This window comes from Cygnus atratus, chromosome Z (assembly GCF_013377495.2).
Source record: "Cygnus atratus isolate AKBS03 ecotype Queensland, Australia chromosome Z, CAtr_DNAZoo_HiC_assembly, whole genome shotgun sequence".
Classification (NCBI taxonomy): domain Eukaryota; kingdom Metazoa; phylum Chordata; class Aves; order Anseriformes; family Anatidae; genus Cygnus; species Cygnus atratus.
Genome location: NC_066396.1, coordinates 53882078 through 53900414, shown reverse-complemented (window position 1 = coordinate 53900414; position 18337 = coordinate 53882078). Strand labels below are relative to the sequence as shown.

Sequence of the window (18337 nt, the reverse complement as noted above, 5' to 3'; positions counted from 1 at the left end):
AATGTCAAGTCTTTTTTTCTACAACTTCTAACCTATTAACGCACATTTTAGTACGGCTTTTGACAGTATCCTTCTGGACAGATTGCTCTACTGTGAGATGAACAGGTTCACATTATGCTGGGTGATGAACTGGCTGATCAGCAAAGCTCAGTGGGTCATAGTGGATGGGGCAACATCTGTCTGGCAGTCACTAGCAATGTTCCCCATGGCTCAGTTCCAGGGCAGGCTCTGCACAATATTTTTATTAATGATGTGGATGCAGGAGTTGAATGCACCCTTAGCAAGTTTGCTGACAGTACTAAACTGGGAGGTGCTGTTAACTCTTTGGAGGGACAAGAGGACTTGCAGAGGCTTCTAGATACACTGAAGCATTGGGCAATCATGAGTGTGATGTTTAACAAAGGAAAATGCACCTGGGACGGAGTAATGCCAGGCACAGACTGGGAGACAAGTGCCTGGAGAGCAGCTCAGCAGAAAGGGACCCAGGGGCGCTGGTGACAGCAGGCTCAGCGTGAGCCAGCACACCGCCCTGTGGCAGACAAGAGGGCAAACTGCATTTTGGGGTGTGTTAAACACAGCATTGCCAGCCAGTGTCTGAAGAGGTGATGCTCCCACTACATTCAGTGTTTGTACAGTCTCACCTTTAACATTGTATACATTTGGGGGCTCCACAATGTGAAAAGGATGTTAATGTCTTGGAATTCGTCCAGAGGAGGGCAACAAAGCTGGTAAAAGGGCTGGAAGACGTCCTGTGAGGAGAGGCTGAGGACACTTGGGCTGTCCATCCTGGAGAAAAGGAGGCTAAGAGGCGACCTCATGGCTCTCTGCAGCTCCCTGAGGAGGAGAAGCACAGAGGCAGGTGCTGGTCTCTGCTCCCTGGGCACTTATGTCAGGACAGGAGGGAACAGCACAAATCTGCACCAGGAGAAGTTCAGACTGGGCATTAGGAAGAAATTCTGTACCGTGAGGGTGGGCAAATGCTGGAACAGGCCTTCTAGCGAGGTGGTTGGTGCCCCATGCCTGTTGGTCAGGCAGCTGGGCCTGATGATCTCTGATCCTATTATGCAGGAGGCTTGCAGGTATTCACTGGTGACTACAATTCAACCACCAGCAAGCACTTGTGTATCAAGACAGCTGCCAGTGTGCAACTGAGACTTTCCACCATTCACTGCTCTTGAACAGTGGATTCCCTAGGAAGTTCCTCAACCAGTATTAGAAATTCAAAAAAACTCTTATTTCAAATAAAAAAAGTTAAATATTCATACCTCTGAGGAAATCTAGAAATCCAGAAAGGATCATCTAAAATGAGCTTCAATTAAACTGAGATTTGACGTGACGCTATTTTATTACACAGAACATTGAAACTTGTTCAAGTTGTATTTTGAAATCTAAATAAATTCTTTCCACATCTTGTTCCTGCTTCAATCCCTTCTCAGTTTTTTTTGCCCCATCTCCCTCTTTCTTCCTTTTAGCATTTTTTTCCCCCATCTCATTTACCTCTCTCCAAGCTACTGCCTACCAAACACATTCTATCCATGTTGCCAAAGATAACTGTTTTAGTCTAACTGCATTTACATTTCTGAAATACATTAAGGGAATGATAACAGAAACTTGCAGAAAGAAATGAGGGACTGGGAACTTTTCTCTGAGAACTCCAATGTGTTCAATGGCATATCTGTATGCAGGAAGTATAAAACAAGGAAGGCCATAGACTGCACTGTTGAATAAACGTTTTGGTAACTGGTGGATAACATTTGCAGGTCAGTCTTGCATGGCATACACACAAGAGAAGCTAAACTTGAGGCCAAATCCAAACCAAGCTTGCCCTGCTACAGGTTTCCCAAAGCACCGGGAATGGATTGCTTGCACAGAATTATACCAGCATTTCCTGCCTCAGCCTTCTTCCAAAGCTATCGTAGCAAACGGCTCTGCTTCCCAAGCATATGGTTCATAACAGTTTCATTTAGTTACAATCACAAGCAGCAATCATTTAAAAAACTGACAAATACACAAAAAGAATGTATCATGTAGAAATGACTCCTCCAGTTTCAGTATATAAATCTCTCAGAAATACCAAATTATTTCATTCAATACATACACCTAGTGCAAGTTCAGTATTACTTCCAAACTAAAAAGTGGACATTCATTTTATTAACATCCAGCTTGCACTCAAAAAGTGTCAAAAAAGTGTCTTTTACAGAAACAAGACTAGTTCATCATTCAGATGAATGTTCTGAATTTCTGAACAGGAAGGAAGCAGTACTAGCTAACTATAGTTGACTGCCTTACAGTGAGATATGAACACATTAAGAAACCCAAAGTGCTTTTCTAGGTGCAGTGAGAACAATAAATCACTGGAACAACCTCACCAGTGATGTGGTAGAATCCCAGTCACTGGAGGTTTTCAAGATGTGATTGGATGTGTAAGCTCCTTTTTCCCACGAGAGGCTGGGCCTGATAATACTTTGAGGACACTTCCAACCTGGGCTGTTCTGATTCTATAAATAATTTTTAATTTTTTTTTTAAAGACAGCAAGGCTTAGACCATCCCTACGAGTATCAGTCCCTTTAAACTGCAGCTCCACTCATAGCAGTTTTACTTTGCATTCAACTGAAGTTTCACAATCTACCAGTTGTTACTAATTGAGAATCTGAATGAGAACGTTTCAACTTGCAGTTGGCAAATGAGCGAGATGTCTAATTGGGTTTCTTCCAGGGATTTCTTACCTTTACAAAACAGCACACTTCATCTATGGAATTCAGAAACAATATGGCCCAAGACTCGTCAGCGCAACTCTGATGAGTGTGCAGATGATCCACAAGTAAGAGCCAAAGGCTTAGAGCAGGGCGAGCTAGAACATATTGTTCACAACCTTGCCCAGTCAGGTCTTGAATGTCTACAAGTACGGAAACTCCACAAACTCTCTCGGCAACTCATTCCAGTGTTTTATTTCCCTTACAGAAAAAAGTTTCCTTCATTTAAACAAACATTCCCATATTTCAGTTTATGTCCTCTGCCTCTTAGCCATTTGCCAGGCACCACCGAGCACAGTCTAGTTCAACCTTCTTTTTCCCTTCCATCAGGTATTATATACATTGATAAGGTCCCTGCTGAGTCTTCTCTCCAAGCACCCTCAGTCTCTCTCCTTGTATAACAAATGTTCCAACCCTTTCATCACCTGCATGGCCATTCACTGTGCTCACTACACCATATCCATGTCTTCCTTACACCAGGAAGCCCAGAATGAGGCCCAGGACCACACATCATCTCACCATAACTGAGAAAAGAAAAGGACTGACCTGCTAATGACTGCCTTCCTAATGAAACCCTGTGTGCCACTGGCCTTCTTTCCACAAGGTGTATTGCTGCTTTATGTTAAACTTGACATACTACAGGACCCTTTGTCTTTCTCCACCAAGCTGCTCTCCAGCCAGTCAGTACATAACCTGTACTGTTGCATGGGATTTTCTCTAACATTCCTCTTTGCTGAACTTCACGCAGTTCCTCTCAGTCCGTTTCTCCAGTCTGTTTTAATGGCAGCAAGCCCACCTGGTGTATCATTCTCCTAGTTCTGTATCATCTTCAGGCCTGCTGATGAGTGCTCTCTCGCATCCTCCAGGTCATTAATGAAGATGTTAAACAGTACTGGCCCCAGTGTCAACCCCTGGGGCCTGCCCCCTAGGGACTTGCACCAGCTGGGCTTTGTCACTGATCACAACCCCCATGCCTGGCAGCTCGGCCACCTTTCAGTCCACTGCATTTACCAGTCATTTATCTAATCTACACCATATCAGTTTGTCTTTGAGCATGTTACGGGAGACAAACACATTAGCAACACTTTTAACAAGCTGAAGAACATGCAATTCTCTCCACTTAACCACCAAACCAGACAACTTGTTGTAGAAAGAAGGTTCCAGTTGGACAAAGCACCATTTCCACTTCATAAATCCATGCTGACTACTCCCAGTCACCTTCTTATCCTTCCTAAATTTGGAATTGCTTTCCAGGAATATTTGTTCCATCATTTTCCCTAGGATCAAGGTAAAGCTGACCAGCCTGTAGTTCACTGGATTCTCCTGCTTGTCCTTCCTGAACTTGGGAGCGACATTTGCTTTATTCCAGTCTTCAGGAAGTTCCCCTTATCACCAAAGCCTGTCAAAAATTTTCAAGAATGCTTTGCAATAACATTGCCTGGTTCCTTCAGCACTGTGGCTGTATCTCACCAGGCCCCACAGACTTCTGTATATTCAATTTGTTTAAATGTTTCCTAACTTGGTTCTCCTCCAGTAAGGGTAAGTTTTCCTTTCTCCACGCTTTCCCATAGGTCTCAGAAGCTTAGCATTCCTGAGGCCTGGTCTTACCAGTAAAGGCTGAGGCAAAGAAGGCATTGACTACCTCAGCTTTTTGCATGTCCTTTATCATCAGGTCCACTACCCACCAAGCACCAGGCCCACATTCTCCCAGGTCTTTATTTTGCTACTAATGTACCCGTGGAAGCACTTATTGCTTCCCTCTCCAATAGACTCCGGATAGGCTTTGACATTCCTAATCTCATCCCTGCATATTCAGACAATGTGTATAATGTTCCCAGACTACTCAACCCTCCTGCTTCTTGTGTTTCTTTTTCACATCCAAGTTTCATACCCATCCACACGTGCCTCCTGCCACCTCTGTTTGATTTGCTCCATGTGGAGATTTCCTCCAGATGGTGACATTGCTTTTCAGCTTGGAGGAGGTGATCCTTGAAGGAGAAAAAAAATACAATAACCAGAGCTTCGAAGCCTCCTTCTCTTCAGGACTGTATTCCATGGCATTCCTTCAGGTAGATCCCTGAGCAAGTCTGCTCTCCTAAGTCTAGGGTTGCGATCCTGCTTTTTGCCTTGTTATATCCTTTCACAACCCATGGTTGCTGAAGATGAGGCTGACCCTGACCTTCATATCCCTGACCATTTCCTTGTAAGTATCAAATCCAGCATGGTACCCTTCCCTTGTAAGCTTGTGCCCTTTTGTGTTCTCCTTCCAAGTAAATATCAAGACAGATGAAGTACCACATATCCACTGTCTGTGGTACACATGAGGCTTCCACAAGTTTCTGAAGATCTCTTCTACTTCTTCCCAATAAGACTGTCCATAGCAACGTAGTCCATGTCGGTCTGCCTATTAATCCCATCCCATAGGTTCTCAATTGGCTAATCATCTATTCCTAGGCAGAGCTCCATTTGCTGCCATTTATCCATGCTTATGAACTACAGGCAGCACTAGTCACTGACTTGGTGACTTTCCCTTTAATATTTTTAGGTCCTGAAGTATCCACAACAACAAAACTTCAAACTAAACAAACAGCAAGGCACCTCTTTTCCCTGCCAATCTTAATGGTCCTAAGCAAAGCTTCCTATGGTGTGTATTAAGCTACAGGCTTACACATCTAGGACCCTGTAAGAACAAGACCCCCTAAGAAGTGTACAGCACACAAAGAATTCACCCTAAGACTCTGCACAAAAAGGACTTGGATTTGATTCAATTTTACTAAGACTCTGTTACTGGAAGGATAGGAGGTCGTCATGGGCGCTTTTCAGCAGAGTAGCACCTCTAATAGCAGTTCACAGTCACAAGCAAGTAGCATAAAATTCTTCACATTTTCATCTTGAGCTATTTTAACTTCACTTTCAAATGACAGCTACAAGTTGAAATAAAGCTATTGCTAGACAAAAATATAGATGATATAAAACAGAAACTTCAGTCTCCTTCACCAACTCTTGCAGCAATAGATGGAGCTTTGTGTCAGAATTTTCAATTCTGAACCCCACCAACACGGTGAGTCTCCTCACTTGAGCTACTCGCAGAGGCCAAAGTATCAGAACAGAGGGAGCATGTGTCCTACTGTTAACACTTCACTACCATTGGCAGTACGTGTTTTGTTAGACACCCAGTTGGGGTTTAACTATGATTAGAAGCCGTGATGCTGAAAGATAATTCATTTTTGATCTACAACGGCCATCCTGCTGAACTTAATATTGTTTTCTACTTTACGTACTCATAGCCATAACAACACAGCTTTACACTCCCATTCAGTTATTTCTTTGATTCAACAGATTGGAAGTCAAATGACAAGAACTTCAAGTTTCACAGTCACTTGAATCCGACAATATTTTCTAATGTCCATAGTAAAGTATTCACTTTGACCTCTGACTACTCTCTAAATTTTATTCATATAATGACACTAACTTGCTTATTTATGTTACAGTTTGCAATATGGTTCTTAAACAAATACTACATTTTGCTAGAGCAGAGCCACTGTGGTTTTTTTTTTAAACCTTGTTTTTTTATTCCTTCCTCCTAACACATACAAATACATATGTACACAGCTATGCTTGTTTGTATTAGCAATTTTGCAGTAAACTAGGTTCTCACTCCCAAGTAAATTTACACAGAAGAAAGAACTGGAAAGAAACTCATGCTAAATTATATCCCAGTATTACCTGAGGCATATTTTCTAAACCTGAAAATTCATTCCATTGTGGTTTTCTTTCAAACAGTGCTCAGGATAAGTGCCTTATGTTGGATACCTCACAAATAGCACATATGAAAACAATGAGATTTAACTATACTGACAGTTTTACTTTAATCTTACTCCATCATTATTTCTGCTCCTTCATCTACTAGTAAGAGTAATGGCCATTAAAAAACTTTATTCAGAAGCAGTGTGCCAGAGTAGATAAAGAGTGAACTCAGCACAATTCATTTGAATACTGCTCTCAATTAGAAAGCTAATTTGAATACTATACTCTTGAACTTAAAAGCTCAAACTGTGTTATAAATAATATCATATTATGAGGTAAACATCCTCTTGTATATTGTTTTTTTTAAGATGATTTACCTTTTTCATAGGCAGGTGTATTTTCTTCCAGCAGCCTGCTAAGCTGGAACCCATTCAAGTGCAAGAAACGTAGTTGTTCCCTCATTGTCTTGCCTCCTACAACTGGCAATATCAGGTTCCCAACACTGTTTCTTGAAATGGGTAGGCCAAGACCTACTGCCAGTGTACTAGCCAAATCAGTTTGTTGTACAAGTTCAGGTTGTGTTAGAGGACCTAGAATCAACAAGATAAAAAATAAAAAAAGAAAGGAAAAAGTATTTCAATTACAGGCCTTTCTATTTCTATAGCAAGAGAGAGATTTTTTTAGTTTAAAAATATGTTCACTGCCATTAGATCAACTAGTTCAAGTGATCTACAGAGTGTTCTTCTTTGTTGTAAAACCAAAACTTACTCAATTTTCAACAAGTACCACTCTTCAATGTAAGCAATTACCGTAAACACAATGTGAACGTTACACAAGTACAAATATTGGAAGAGATTGTCCAAGATACAACCTTAATAATATCAAGTTGTAGTTTACATCCTGAGAGGGTTTGGTAACTTACATTAGAAAGAATAGAAAATACTACAGTAGGCTGATTTTATGCATGAATGAAGAATGAGAATCTAAAATAACGCTTGCAGCATTCTAGAAGCTTTTTGATATAATTAAATCTCCACCAGGCTGCTAGGCAAACAGAATCAGAGGTCAGGTAAAGGAATGTTGGGGCCCAAATCCTGGAGCTCCACACAGGCAAACCCTGTGATTTTAAAATGTTCTGTGCAGGATTCCATTACAGAATCACAGAATCATCTAGGTTACCTGACTGCTGTTTCCAGGATTAGCCTTCAGTTCCACGGACTTCTATCTATCCATGTGAGATATTTCACTAACGTAAGCAAACATTTAAGACTGCAATGACAATTGTTGCCTCCTGTGCCTTACTGGTTACATAACTGTTTTTTTGTTTTTTGTTTTTTTTTTTTTACTCTGTTTACTTAGTTCTCTTTGCAAATCTAGGCATTAAGTGTTTTGATTTAAGTACGCAGACAAAAAATGATATACAGCATTTATTACTCTCAAGGCTCCCTTTAAGAGCATTAGAACTTCATCTCTCATTTCTCATCTAGTTGTAATTAATCCCATCCTTGTTTAGAATGCCATCTATAATCCCTAACTACTCTTTACATGAGTGCCTGTACATCAGCAATTTTCAGATTTCATCTTTAAAGGTAAGTTTTTAACTAGTCAAAAAAGCCCAACTACCAACTACATTTAGTCAACCATGGGTGACATCTCTGTATAAGGCTATGCAAGTAATATTCTGACCACATTTTAAATACAAAAACCCATGGGATTACCATTTTGAGGTCTACCATATTAATGACAATACATTTTGTTTACAGTAGGATCATAAGGAGCGATCATAAGAATTTTGACTGGTACAGCAATAAGAAGCAACCTGCTGAGTATTTACATGGTTATCATTACAAATCACAGACTTGATCCCCAAAAAACAGTTGACTAGATATTTTTCATTATATTGTAAAAAATTGCATGTTCAGATTAACCACCACAGAAACTAAAACAATCAACTAAGAGTTTTCATTTACAGAATCAACACTCTCCTGGCCTGGTTGTCAACACATACCAGTGACATTTATAAAGCAAAAACTTATGAGAGCTCCAGTAAGCTCTTGACTTTGTTTTGTTTTTAAATCTGAGGAGTTCAAGGACTCCTCAAGCAGTCCTTTCTATTCCAGCTGGATACAGTTTCACAAATGATAGACAGGTAAGCGTACTTCCACTGTGCTTCAGGAACATCCAGCAAAATAAGCAAGGCAAGGTTCAGCAAGCAGGAAATCGAATGAAAATGGGCAAGAGGCAGAAAGGCAGGGGAAGTATTATTTTGAAGAAAATGTTCACTCCTATAACTACATTTCACTGATTCACTCAGTCAAGGAGTTTATTTAAGCCAGATGCTGTAAGCTAGGCTAAAGGTTGTGCTGGACACACCAATCCCCTCTTTCCTCTTACCTTAAGCTATGTTATACAAGTAGAAAATGAGCTTCAGAAGCAGACAACCTCACATTAATGATTTAAAATGAACTGTCTGGCCAATACAGTAAATATACTTGTGCTCCATGTTCTTTCCTTAGATACTCATTAATCAGTGGTCCTGTTTTCTCTGCTTCATCTCTCTTCCTTTCTTAAGAGCAATCCTTCCTCTTTCCTGTTATTCTCAGCATAAGAAATTGGCATTTATTCTTTACTCCTGGACATCTGAGAGGGAAGAACGGAGGCCAGGGAAATATTCTGACCAAGACAGATAAAGCTTAAAACTCACTTCAAACAACATTTCAGTTCTAATCTATCTGTTTACCAGTATCCCATGATCCTGACAACAAGAGATCTCATTAGCTCCGAACACTCAAGTAGGACAGTTCTGCAAAAGGTAATCTGAGAAATACCTAGTTCCGTCTGTGGTTACACAGTCTAAGCCACAGTTTCAGCATGACACAGATGCAAACTCCAGCTAAACACAGAGGTCACACAGAACATGTGGTATCTTGCCAGACACATGTACAATGAACCGTGAGCTAAATTCCAGCACCGCCAGGGTGATAGCACAATACAACCACAGTACTTTTCAGGAAAAAATCTAGAGCTAATATAAATTAAACATGAAAACGTGTTCTAAAAAGTTCAGCTAACCGATTTTTTTTTGATTCTTACCACTTCTCTTTTCAAAGGCAGAGCTGATAAACAGCAGTGGTGTGTGCACTTCACCTTCTGAAGAACCACCATGACTCCCTGTTTCAGACATCCCATGATCCCCACAAACAACCAGCAAACTCGGCAGAGAAGCCTCTCCTTCCTGCAAACCACAGAAATTTAAGTTACTGTAAGAAGAATATGTATATATATAATGCCCCATTATCTTTATCCATTTCATGAATAAATATTTGTTGAAATTAATTCAGTTTTCAAGATTGGCTCATAACACACAGAGCAGACTACCAGAGATGTCCACAGCTAAATGTTATGCAGCAGTATTTGTTTTTAAAACTTAAGGCATACATATGTGTCATTATATAACAAACACTACAAAGACGCTTTCTAAAATAAATAAAAAAAACAACCCATTTACAGAGACAGAAGAACCTGACAGAGATTAAACAAAGGTTCTCATACTTTGTGAAAAAAAACAGGAGCACAGGAGCACTAGCACTGAGAGAAATTTGTTTTCCCCAGCTGAAGAATGTCTTCAGCTTCATTGAGATTTTAATAAAATATAAATTTAAAAATATTAAAATATTAATTTGATAAACCTATTTTATAAATCTTACAATAATCAATGGGTTAAAGAAGATTTGAGCAAGGTCAAAGAAAATAAGCTACATTAGTAAAACAGAAAACTAGTTATATGTTTCCATTTTAGATTGTGAGTTTTAAACTCAAACATGGTCTAGAGAAATGTTAGAAAAAAGTTAAATTTGTATTTCTTCTCCAATCCTTCAAGTGTCTTTGGAGTAGAAAACTGATGTGACTGATGTCAAATCATGTCTATATTTCTGAAGACAGACGAACAGAAGCATAAGTGAGGCCTGTCCAACAGCTCTGAGGCAAAAAATCGAAGACCACAGAAAAATATCGTCATTCCATAACAAAATCATTAGTGATTACCAGTACCTGTTATACGCAAAAGTGCCTGCATTCTTTCCATATTCTGGAACTAATATAAAGCCTTGCATATGTTGGCAAAAGAGTAACATACAAGCAAACAGTGCCAAAACCACCATACTACGCAGGAGATTATAACCTCTACAATCAAGAATTTAACCTTTCCTTTAATTTAACACTATCCTCTTGTCTGAAAAGACTAGTGAAATTTTAAGTGTAGCTATTCTGAATTGCAGTTGCCTAAAAAACCAAACAAACAAACAAACTTCAGACCACTTGGAATTAGGCTATGGTATTTCAACATCCAGGGTATTTAGGTAAGTGACATCCTGTATCTCCAACTCTAAGAAGAGATTCAGATTTGATAATGTTATGTGCTATGTTTAGCATACGAAAAAATGCTGTTTGCAACCTCCAGTTCTACTTGATACTTTTCAGTATCTGAGAATTAAGCGTACCTTCAAATCATAAAAATAAGTGACATAGCTATATATACCTATTATTACTTCCGGTGAATTTCACTACTGGAAGATCACACCAACTACTATAATTATTCACGATCAATAAGAATTTTGGCTTGCGTTCCTTCCCTCTTCCTGCACATCAAGGGGCAGTTATTTGCGACAGCTGTTCGGAAGAGACAGTTAACAGATGTTACCAAGGTCAGCTAGTAAATCCTTAAATGCTACACTGCATTGTTAACTGGAGAATGGGCAGGGAAGGAAAGAGAACAATACTCACTTTGGTCTAGGAATAAACGACTACCCCTGAACAAGCGATTGTTTTGAGAATATTAATTCAATGCTATTCTATGAATAACATACTTTGATCTCAGACAAGATATATTACCTTTGAAAGAAGAGAAATATGAATCTTCTTTAGGATGTTATCCATTTCACGAAGTTTTGGTCCCACTAGTGGGCTGTTTGGCCCTGTCACATGTCCAATATGGTCCAATCCTAGGTAATGTAATATTAGGAGATCCCAGTCTTCTCTCTTTAACACTCTGTCCAAGTGTCTGGTAACATTATCATCAACCTCAGAAATAAAAGGAAAACAATTAGAAAAATAATTTCCCGCTTGTAAAAAGAATAGAAAGATTAGCTCTCAATAACCATGAAAGTTCTGTACAAGCTGATGAGAACTAAAGCCAAATTTAAGACAAATTTAATTTAAAGAACAAATTTAAAAGAAAAAGAAAAAAAACGGATTGTTTCAATGCCAGAGTCAAAGACTCTGTCTTACAAGAGATTCTTCACCACATTCCAATGTCTTCTGCTTGTGAAGGATCGTATTATATACAAGGAGAGAAAACAGAATTGACATACTTCCACAGACACTTTTAAAACAAGACATTTTTAGTCACTTTCATCCTTTACAGTCCTGATTCATCAATTCGGAGAAGCAGATATAGCGAACAATATCTCTTTGGAACTTGGAAACAAAGGAATAAAAAAGCCCTCCTGATCTTTCAATTCATTTTTTTGCTACTATGTAAACACAAATGGATTTCATTTACTGTGACAAAAAAGAACTGACCACATAGGAAGAAAGAAGAAAGATTTGAAAAATGCTGTTTGGGGACTACCTGGTAAGTTCTCCTGCTCAGGTTGACAACCCATTTTTAGTTGCATAAATATTTTTAATATCTAGAGGAAATATAAGCTTTGCACATGCAACATTACTTTGTTGACTTTGTTGGATCTAACTATCTAAAAAAAAAAACAGTAAAATGTTATGTCTTTAATGGTCTCTCACTCAGAAAGCACAAAAAACACATGAAGCGTTGAGAGCTATGTAATCACAGACCCAGCAGCATATTTGCATTTTTTCTCTCCACATTGAAGCTTCCAGTAGACTTTCTTAGAATAACCAACTAAAAGCATCCTCCATTCACACTGGGCCTAACTTCCTTAAACATGATAATAAAATACTGATGTCAGCAGCACCAGGTTCAGGGCCTAAAGTTTTGCAAATCAACGGTTCAAAATACAAACCAGAACTGCTAGCCCACTGACTCATTTAGTATTCCCAAAATAAGAATTTTCACAATTTGTTTCATCTCCTGCTTATGTTCCCTCTTTTCTAACATACTGAAATACTGCCCATCTTGCACCTACAAAAGCAATATAATACTATAGAAAGTATGGATCTGGGAGAATAAGATTATCTGTTAGGATGCCTTTTAAAGACGGCCTTTATTAATAAAAAATGTGATAGGAAACTCAAACCATGGATAGTGGCATTTTTAAACAAACTGTAACAAACACAGTTTATTACTGTATCATCCAAACATTTCTCCACTGCCTATGCCAGAGGAACTGAAATCCTTAGCTACACATTATCGATGCTGAAAATATACAACCCAATTTGTATTTAATTGCCAGGTTCACATTTCTGAACAAGAACAGTTTCACTTATTTTCAGATGTCACTATGTGTTTGTGCATACATTATTTAACTTGAGATTATAAAAAGTCTCTCACCTCTGTAAAATCTGACACAAAGAAGGATGTTGTTCCATCATATTCCACAAAATGCTTTGGAAACAATTTGACCCAAGTATCATCACCATAAAAGATTATTCTTTTCCCAGCTGTTTTTGCCTGCCAAATCAGATTGTCGTCCAACAGAGCTGGAGAGTTGAGGTTCACAACAACATCAATGAAGCCAGGAATGCTACCCGTCATCAAAGCCTGCACAAAACAAGAAAAGAAAAGGAGCTGTATTAACAGAAACGAAGAATTTTACAGTACTCAGAATAAAAAATTGGCATAAGAGGAAGTAATGAAGCAGAGAGGAAAGAGATTACACTTTCAATAAAGAAATTTAATAAATTAAAAGAACATACAAACAGCCATGCTACATTATATCAACTGTGGCAACATGCTGCTAGTTGATATCAGAAATACTACTTGCTTAACAGAAAAGTAAATATATTTTCTTAATTAGTGGATAGCAAAAACGCTTTTTATCCCAGCTGAAATTTGTTTCATTTACCAGTTCAGCAAAACACCAACAAGACTGTTTAGATGGCCTAAGTAAAACTAACGTACCACAAGACTAAAAATGGTAGCACAGTCGAAACAGAAATCAAGAACTTTCTGGGAAAATGCAATTAAGTCCACCTATCGAGAGCTACCAGATTATTTTCCCTTTACTCTCTCACTGGCCTTCCAAAAGCTCTGTACCTCAGCTTATCCATGAACAAAATGCCACTCAGATCCACCACTGTCAAGCCCAGACGATTAAATATTTTGATGAGAGCCAAAATCCGTCGTTTAGTTACCTTGAGCTTGGCACAATTTTCTTTTTTTAAAGTCTGCAAAAACATCCCTATGATAATACAAATTTACACCCAGCTAGGCTTCCTATCATAAGTCACAAGAACACAATGAGTAACACCAACAAAAATGCTCTTGGATAGAAGACAACTGGAAAATTTGATGGCTGTGAGGCTGCCTTCCCAAGATTACAAATGAAAAGATTACGTCAATCATTTAAACCAGCACCACAGTCCCAACTGCCCTTATCTAATTCTCAGAGATCTTCCTACTACAGTGCTACCAAAAAAGGAACAAAACAAGGCAAAGCGTCTTAAGTGGAAGCTACCACCAGTCTCTCTACTGTCCTTTGATGCCTCACCTTTTCTTCAGGAAGAACATTTGGGTCACGGCAAGTCAGAATTCCATCACTTGCACCACTACAGCAAATTAAGTTCTAGCCATAAGTTGAACAAACCCACTACTCTTTATACCAGCTCTGAGCACATGAAACACACCAGCCTTCCCAGTTTCCTCAAATGAAAAAACCCTAAAGGGAAACAAAGAGCTTACTTTAATTCGAGGCATAGTCACGGTGGGTGGCTTCGCTTCAGCAATGAAACTGTAGGATGTTCCTTTTTCAATAACTTGAGTAGTGTAAGGCATGAACTGTTTACCTTTGGATCCAAAGACAAAGTCATCTCTCAAAGCATCTATCAGGACAATGACAACTTTTCTGAAAAGTGGTGGTGGAATTTTGGTCCAGTTAGAAACCGTTCCTAAAGAACAACACACAGAAAAAGATATAAGCAGTCATCAACAAATTTTAACATTTGAAAGACACAAAATAAAGAACAACTTCACCACAAAAATGTGTGTCACCGAGTTCTTTATTAACTCTACATCTAGAACCAAGAAGTTGCAAAGAATGGCAAGCATTACAAGTAATCAGAGGAATTTGAGTTTTCAGGCCACCCAGCACAGGAATGTCATAAAAACAGAACTAAAAAACAAAACAAAAAGTCCAATTCAGTATTAAAAAGCAAAACAAACAAATAAAAAAGGCAAAAAAAAAAACAACACACAACAACAACAAAAAACAATGAATGGAGTTCAATTGTGAGAACTAAGTAAAAACTCCAGAACAAAGTTCAAAGGAGCAAGAAGGGATAGCTTCAACCTTCTCTGGTTAATTTAGTAAGACTGAACTATGAATCTCCAGCAGACAACTTTTGTTAGAAAAGACAGGCAGCATTCACCTGTGCTAATACCCAATCCAGGAGAAAACACACTGCGACAAAGACGGAAGCAGAGTAGATCCTATCCATAGATCTCTACCCAGACAACACTGCAGTGGATCAACTTCTTAGTACATGCACTGATTAAATTTAGGTTTTTACACTATTTTAGAGTAAAACGTGTTCCCGAATAAGTGGCTGACAAGTTGGGATGGTCATGGATAACTGTGTCTAAAAAAAAAAAAAAAAAAAAACTAAAAAACGAGCTCAACGAGCTCAGCAGCTTTATTTTTGGTTACATGGATACTCATCAATAAACTGACATTCACAAACTCACCAGTGATAGTGATTTCTGCAGGCAACGAAACTGGAGATGGGGACACAGCAGGGAGAAGGGGGAAACCTCAGCAACAAACACACTAACGCCTAGCAATCTTGATTAAAAATACAATGATGCTTTTTTCGAGGATTTGAGTTATCAAACTGGCAGGTTTGCCGTGCCTCTGAGTGAAAAACAAGAAAGCAGAACTGGATGTGCTATACTGTTACACAAATAATTGACACCTACCCACTTGCCTAGGAAAACAAAACTTGCAGGACACCAGCTCACAAATGCACGTACTCCGCCTATACGACAGCAGCACTGATACTACATGGAATTAACCCCCTCCTCCAGAGTTACTCATCCGTATGTCAAGGTGTAAAGGAAGTCGTAGTAGATTACAAGCCATCTAAACCTTCTTATTGTACGACAGCTAAAGCAATGGTACATGGCATGCTTATCTATCCCTGTCAAAGTTATTTAGAAAAGTTACTTTACACGAAGATGGATTTCTGTAAGCAGTGAACAAAACCACAGGTTCTACCAAAAACTTGTTAAAATGATGCACTGCAAGGACTCGCTATTATGCAAGCAACTAGAGAATTTTATCAGTTGTCTCACAGGAAAGTTAGCATGGATCCAACAGCAGTCAGGGCTCACAAAGTGACACATTCAGGAAACACAGAAGCACTGGAGAAATGTTCTCTTTTGAACAGACCTAAAGTAAAGTGAAAGCCTTCTGTATCATGGCCTAGTAAACCGTAAAAGTAGGGAATTGCTTACAAGCCAGACCACGAGATCACTCTGCCTGCAAACTCTAACCCACGTACTATAGGTAAGAAATAACCTTCCCTGTCCCCCCATTTTTGTCTAACCATACCTAAGATTACCAGCAACACTGACTAAATTTACACTCTTTGCAGGGAGCCCCGGCACACATTTATACTCTCCAGCTCAAACCAGTCTCCTCAAGGCTCAGACAGTTGGGCTTTTCTCCCCTCCCAAAGTCTCCCACCAGTACTCACGCGGGAACGCACAGTGTCGCTCACACCTGAGACTGAGATCTTCACAGCACAACCCATCTGACATCCCTGACCGTTTTGGTAATCTGTCCAGCTAAACAACTATCTGCAGCCTGGCAGTGCCAGCTGAAGGCTGTTACCACATCAGTTTTACAGCGTTCCTGCCTGCCTGACATTGGGACTACACGATCTGGGTTACTCAACCACCTCCTCTGTCTACTCCTCTGTGCAAGTCGGGCAAACCTGTCCCAACACGCGTAATATCACACGCTTTGAAGAATTAACTACACCACGCAGCAAGCAGCTGATGTACAGTAGTGGCAGCCCCGTTCAACGAGGTTAACCATAAGCAGACGTCCCGAACAAGTGTTTCACGTGGCCAAAACACGGCTCAGCTCAGGCGTCCCCTGAACACCACGTCCCACCCCACGGGGTCCACACGCTGGAGAACAACGCTCTGGCAAGCGCACCTTCCTGTGCTGGGCGTTAGGCATCAGCAGGTCCTCTACAGACTCCTCATTAGAAAGAGGACTGAAAAACTGAAAGTTTCACAGTTTTGAGCAGGAACTGAAAAGACCATGGTTTCAGATAAACAGTAACAGACACCGCGCATTCGGCAATGCGGCCGGGCTTCGACGGAAACCCTTTTTAGTACAGTTGCTCTCCTCGCTGCTGAAGTGCTGAAGTCCACCTAGCCGTGGCGTCAAGGCACCTAAACGCTGCAGGGAGCACCACCGAAGCGGCGCTCTCCTCGTAAGCCGCGAGTTACCCGCATCAGCGCCCGCTCCCACTGCCACTTAACGCGAACAGCTCACGGTTACAGACCACCAGCGTCGGGGCAGCACCGGCGGGCAGGGGAACGAGGTTTAAGGAACAAAAGAGCGCCTCCAGATCCCGACACCTGACGGTTAAGGCTTCTCGGGGCCGCGCGTGCACGACCGCAGGGATACGCAAACAACCATAACGAAAAAAACGACCAACACAACGACGCCGGCGGGCTTACCTGGGCCCGGCGGGGCGGGCTCGGGGGGGCTCTCCCCGCGGGGTCCCCCCCGCGGCCGGGCGCGCACGGCCAGGGGGAAGAAGCCGCGCAGGAAGATGGCGACGCCCAGGGCCTGCAGCAGCAGGCAGCCGGCCGCCAGCACCCCCGAGCGCAGCCGCATCCCGCACCCCCCGCGGCCCGCTCCCGCTGCCCTGCTCCGGGCACGGATCGCGGCTTCCGCTCGCCCCGCCCACGCCTCGCCCGTGGCCAATCGGGGGCCGCCGCACCTGCCTGCCCTGCGCTGCTATTGGCCGCCGGCCGGGCGGTGCTCCCCCGAGGCGGAGGGGGGGAGGGGGCGGCGCGGAGGCGGAAGTAGGGGCCGGCGCTGGTGGCATCGGGAAGGCGGCGTGGGAGGGGGGAGAAATGGCCGCCTGCGGGGCGGCGGGGGGGCCCGGGTGCCGCCGGTACGGCCGGGCCGCCGCGTTGTGAGGCGGGCCGAGGCGGGCTGTGGAGCCCGTGAGATACCCGGCCGTGGGGCCTGGTGGCGGAGGGGAGAGGCCATGCCGTCCTGGGGCCACCGGGCTGAGCCGAAGGGAAGGAGCCATGGCGGTGGGGTAGCAGCTTGGCCAGGGTTATGTTAGTGACATGACATAAAACATAACAAACGTAACATAGCGTAACCATAACATAACCGTAACATGCTCTCGCTCTCCTGTCTTTTCCTCCACACCCTTCTCCCTGTGTAGTCTGAACACTTTCACATTGGTGCAACCTGTACTACGAGCCGATGTTTACTCCAGAAATCAACAACACTGTGAGCTCTTTCCTCTAGAATCACAGAATCATTAAGGTTGAGAGATCACCTGGTCCAACCATCCCCCTACCACCAACGTCACCCACTAAACCACGTCCCTAAGCACCACGTCCAGCCTTTCCTTGAACACCCCCAGGGACGGTGACTCCACCAGC

The 18337-nt window shown here is 41.5% G+C and overlaps 1 protein-coding gene across 4 annotated transcripts in view; it reads right to left on the bottom strand.

Moving 5' to 3' along the window:
- The window catches only part of PIGG (phosphatidylinositol glycan anchor biosynthesis class G), an 88402-nt gene extending 70818 nt beyond the window's left edge, over positions 1-17584 (bottom strand). For 2 of the 4 annotated variants that reach the window (XM_035564245.2, XM_050716526.1), the window contains exons 1-6: positions 17390-17584; positions 14378-14583; positions 13028-13237; positions 11392-11580; positions 9595-9736; positions 6879-7091 (exon numbers count right to left, since the gene is read on the bottom strand). In XM_035564245.2, the coding sequence (XP_035420138.1) occupies positions 6879-7091; positions 9595-9736; positions 11392-11580; positions 13028-13237; positions 14378-14583; positions 17390-17549 (1120 nt within the window). In that variant the 5' untranslated portion in view covers positions 17550-17584. Of the gene's footprint in view, positions 1-6878; positions 7092-9594; positions 9737-11391; positions 11581-13027; positions 13238-14377; positions 14584-15379; positions 15397-17389 lie in introns of those variants that run through there. The other 2 variants (XM_035564242.2, XM_050716525.1) reach the window with 2 other exon arrangements.
- Between the last annotated feature and the right edge of the window lie 753 nt (positions 17585-18337).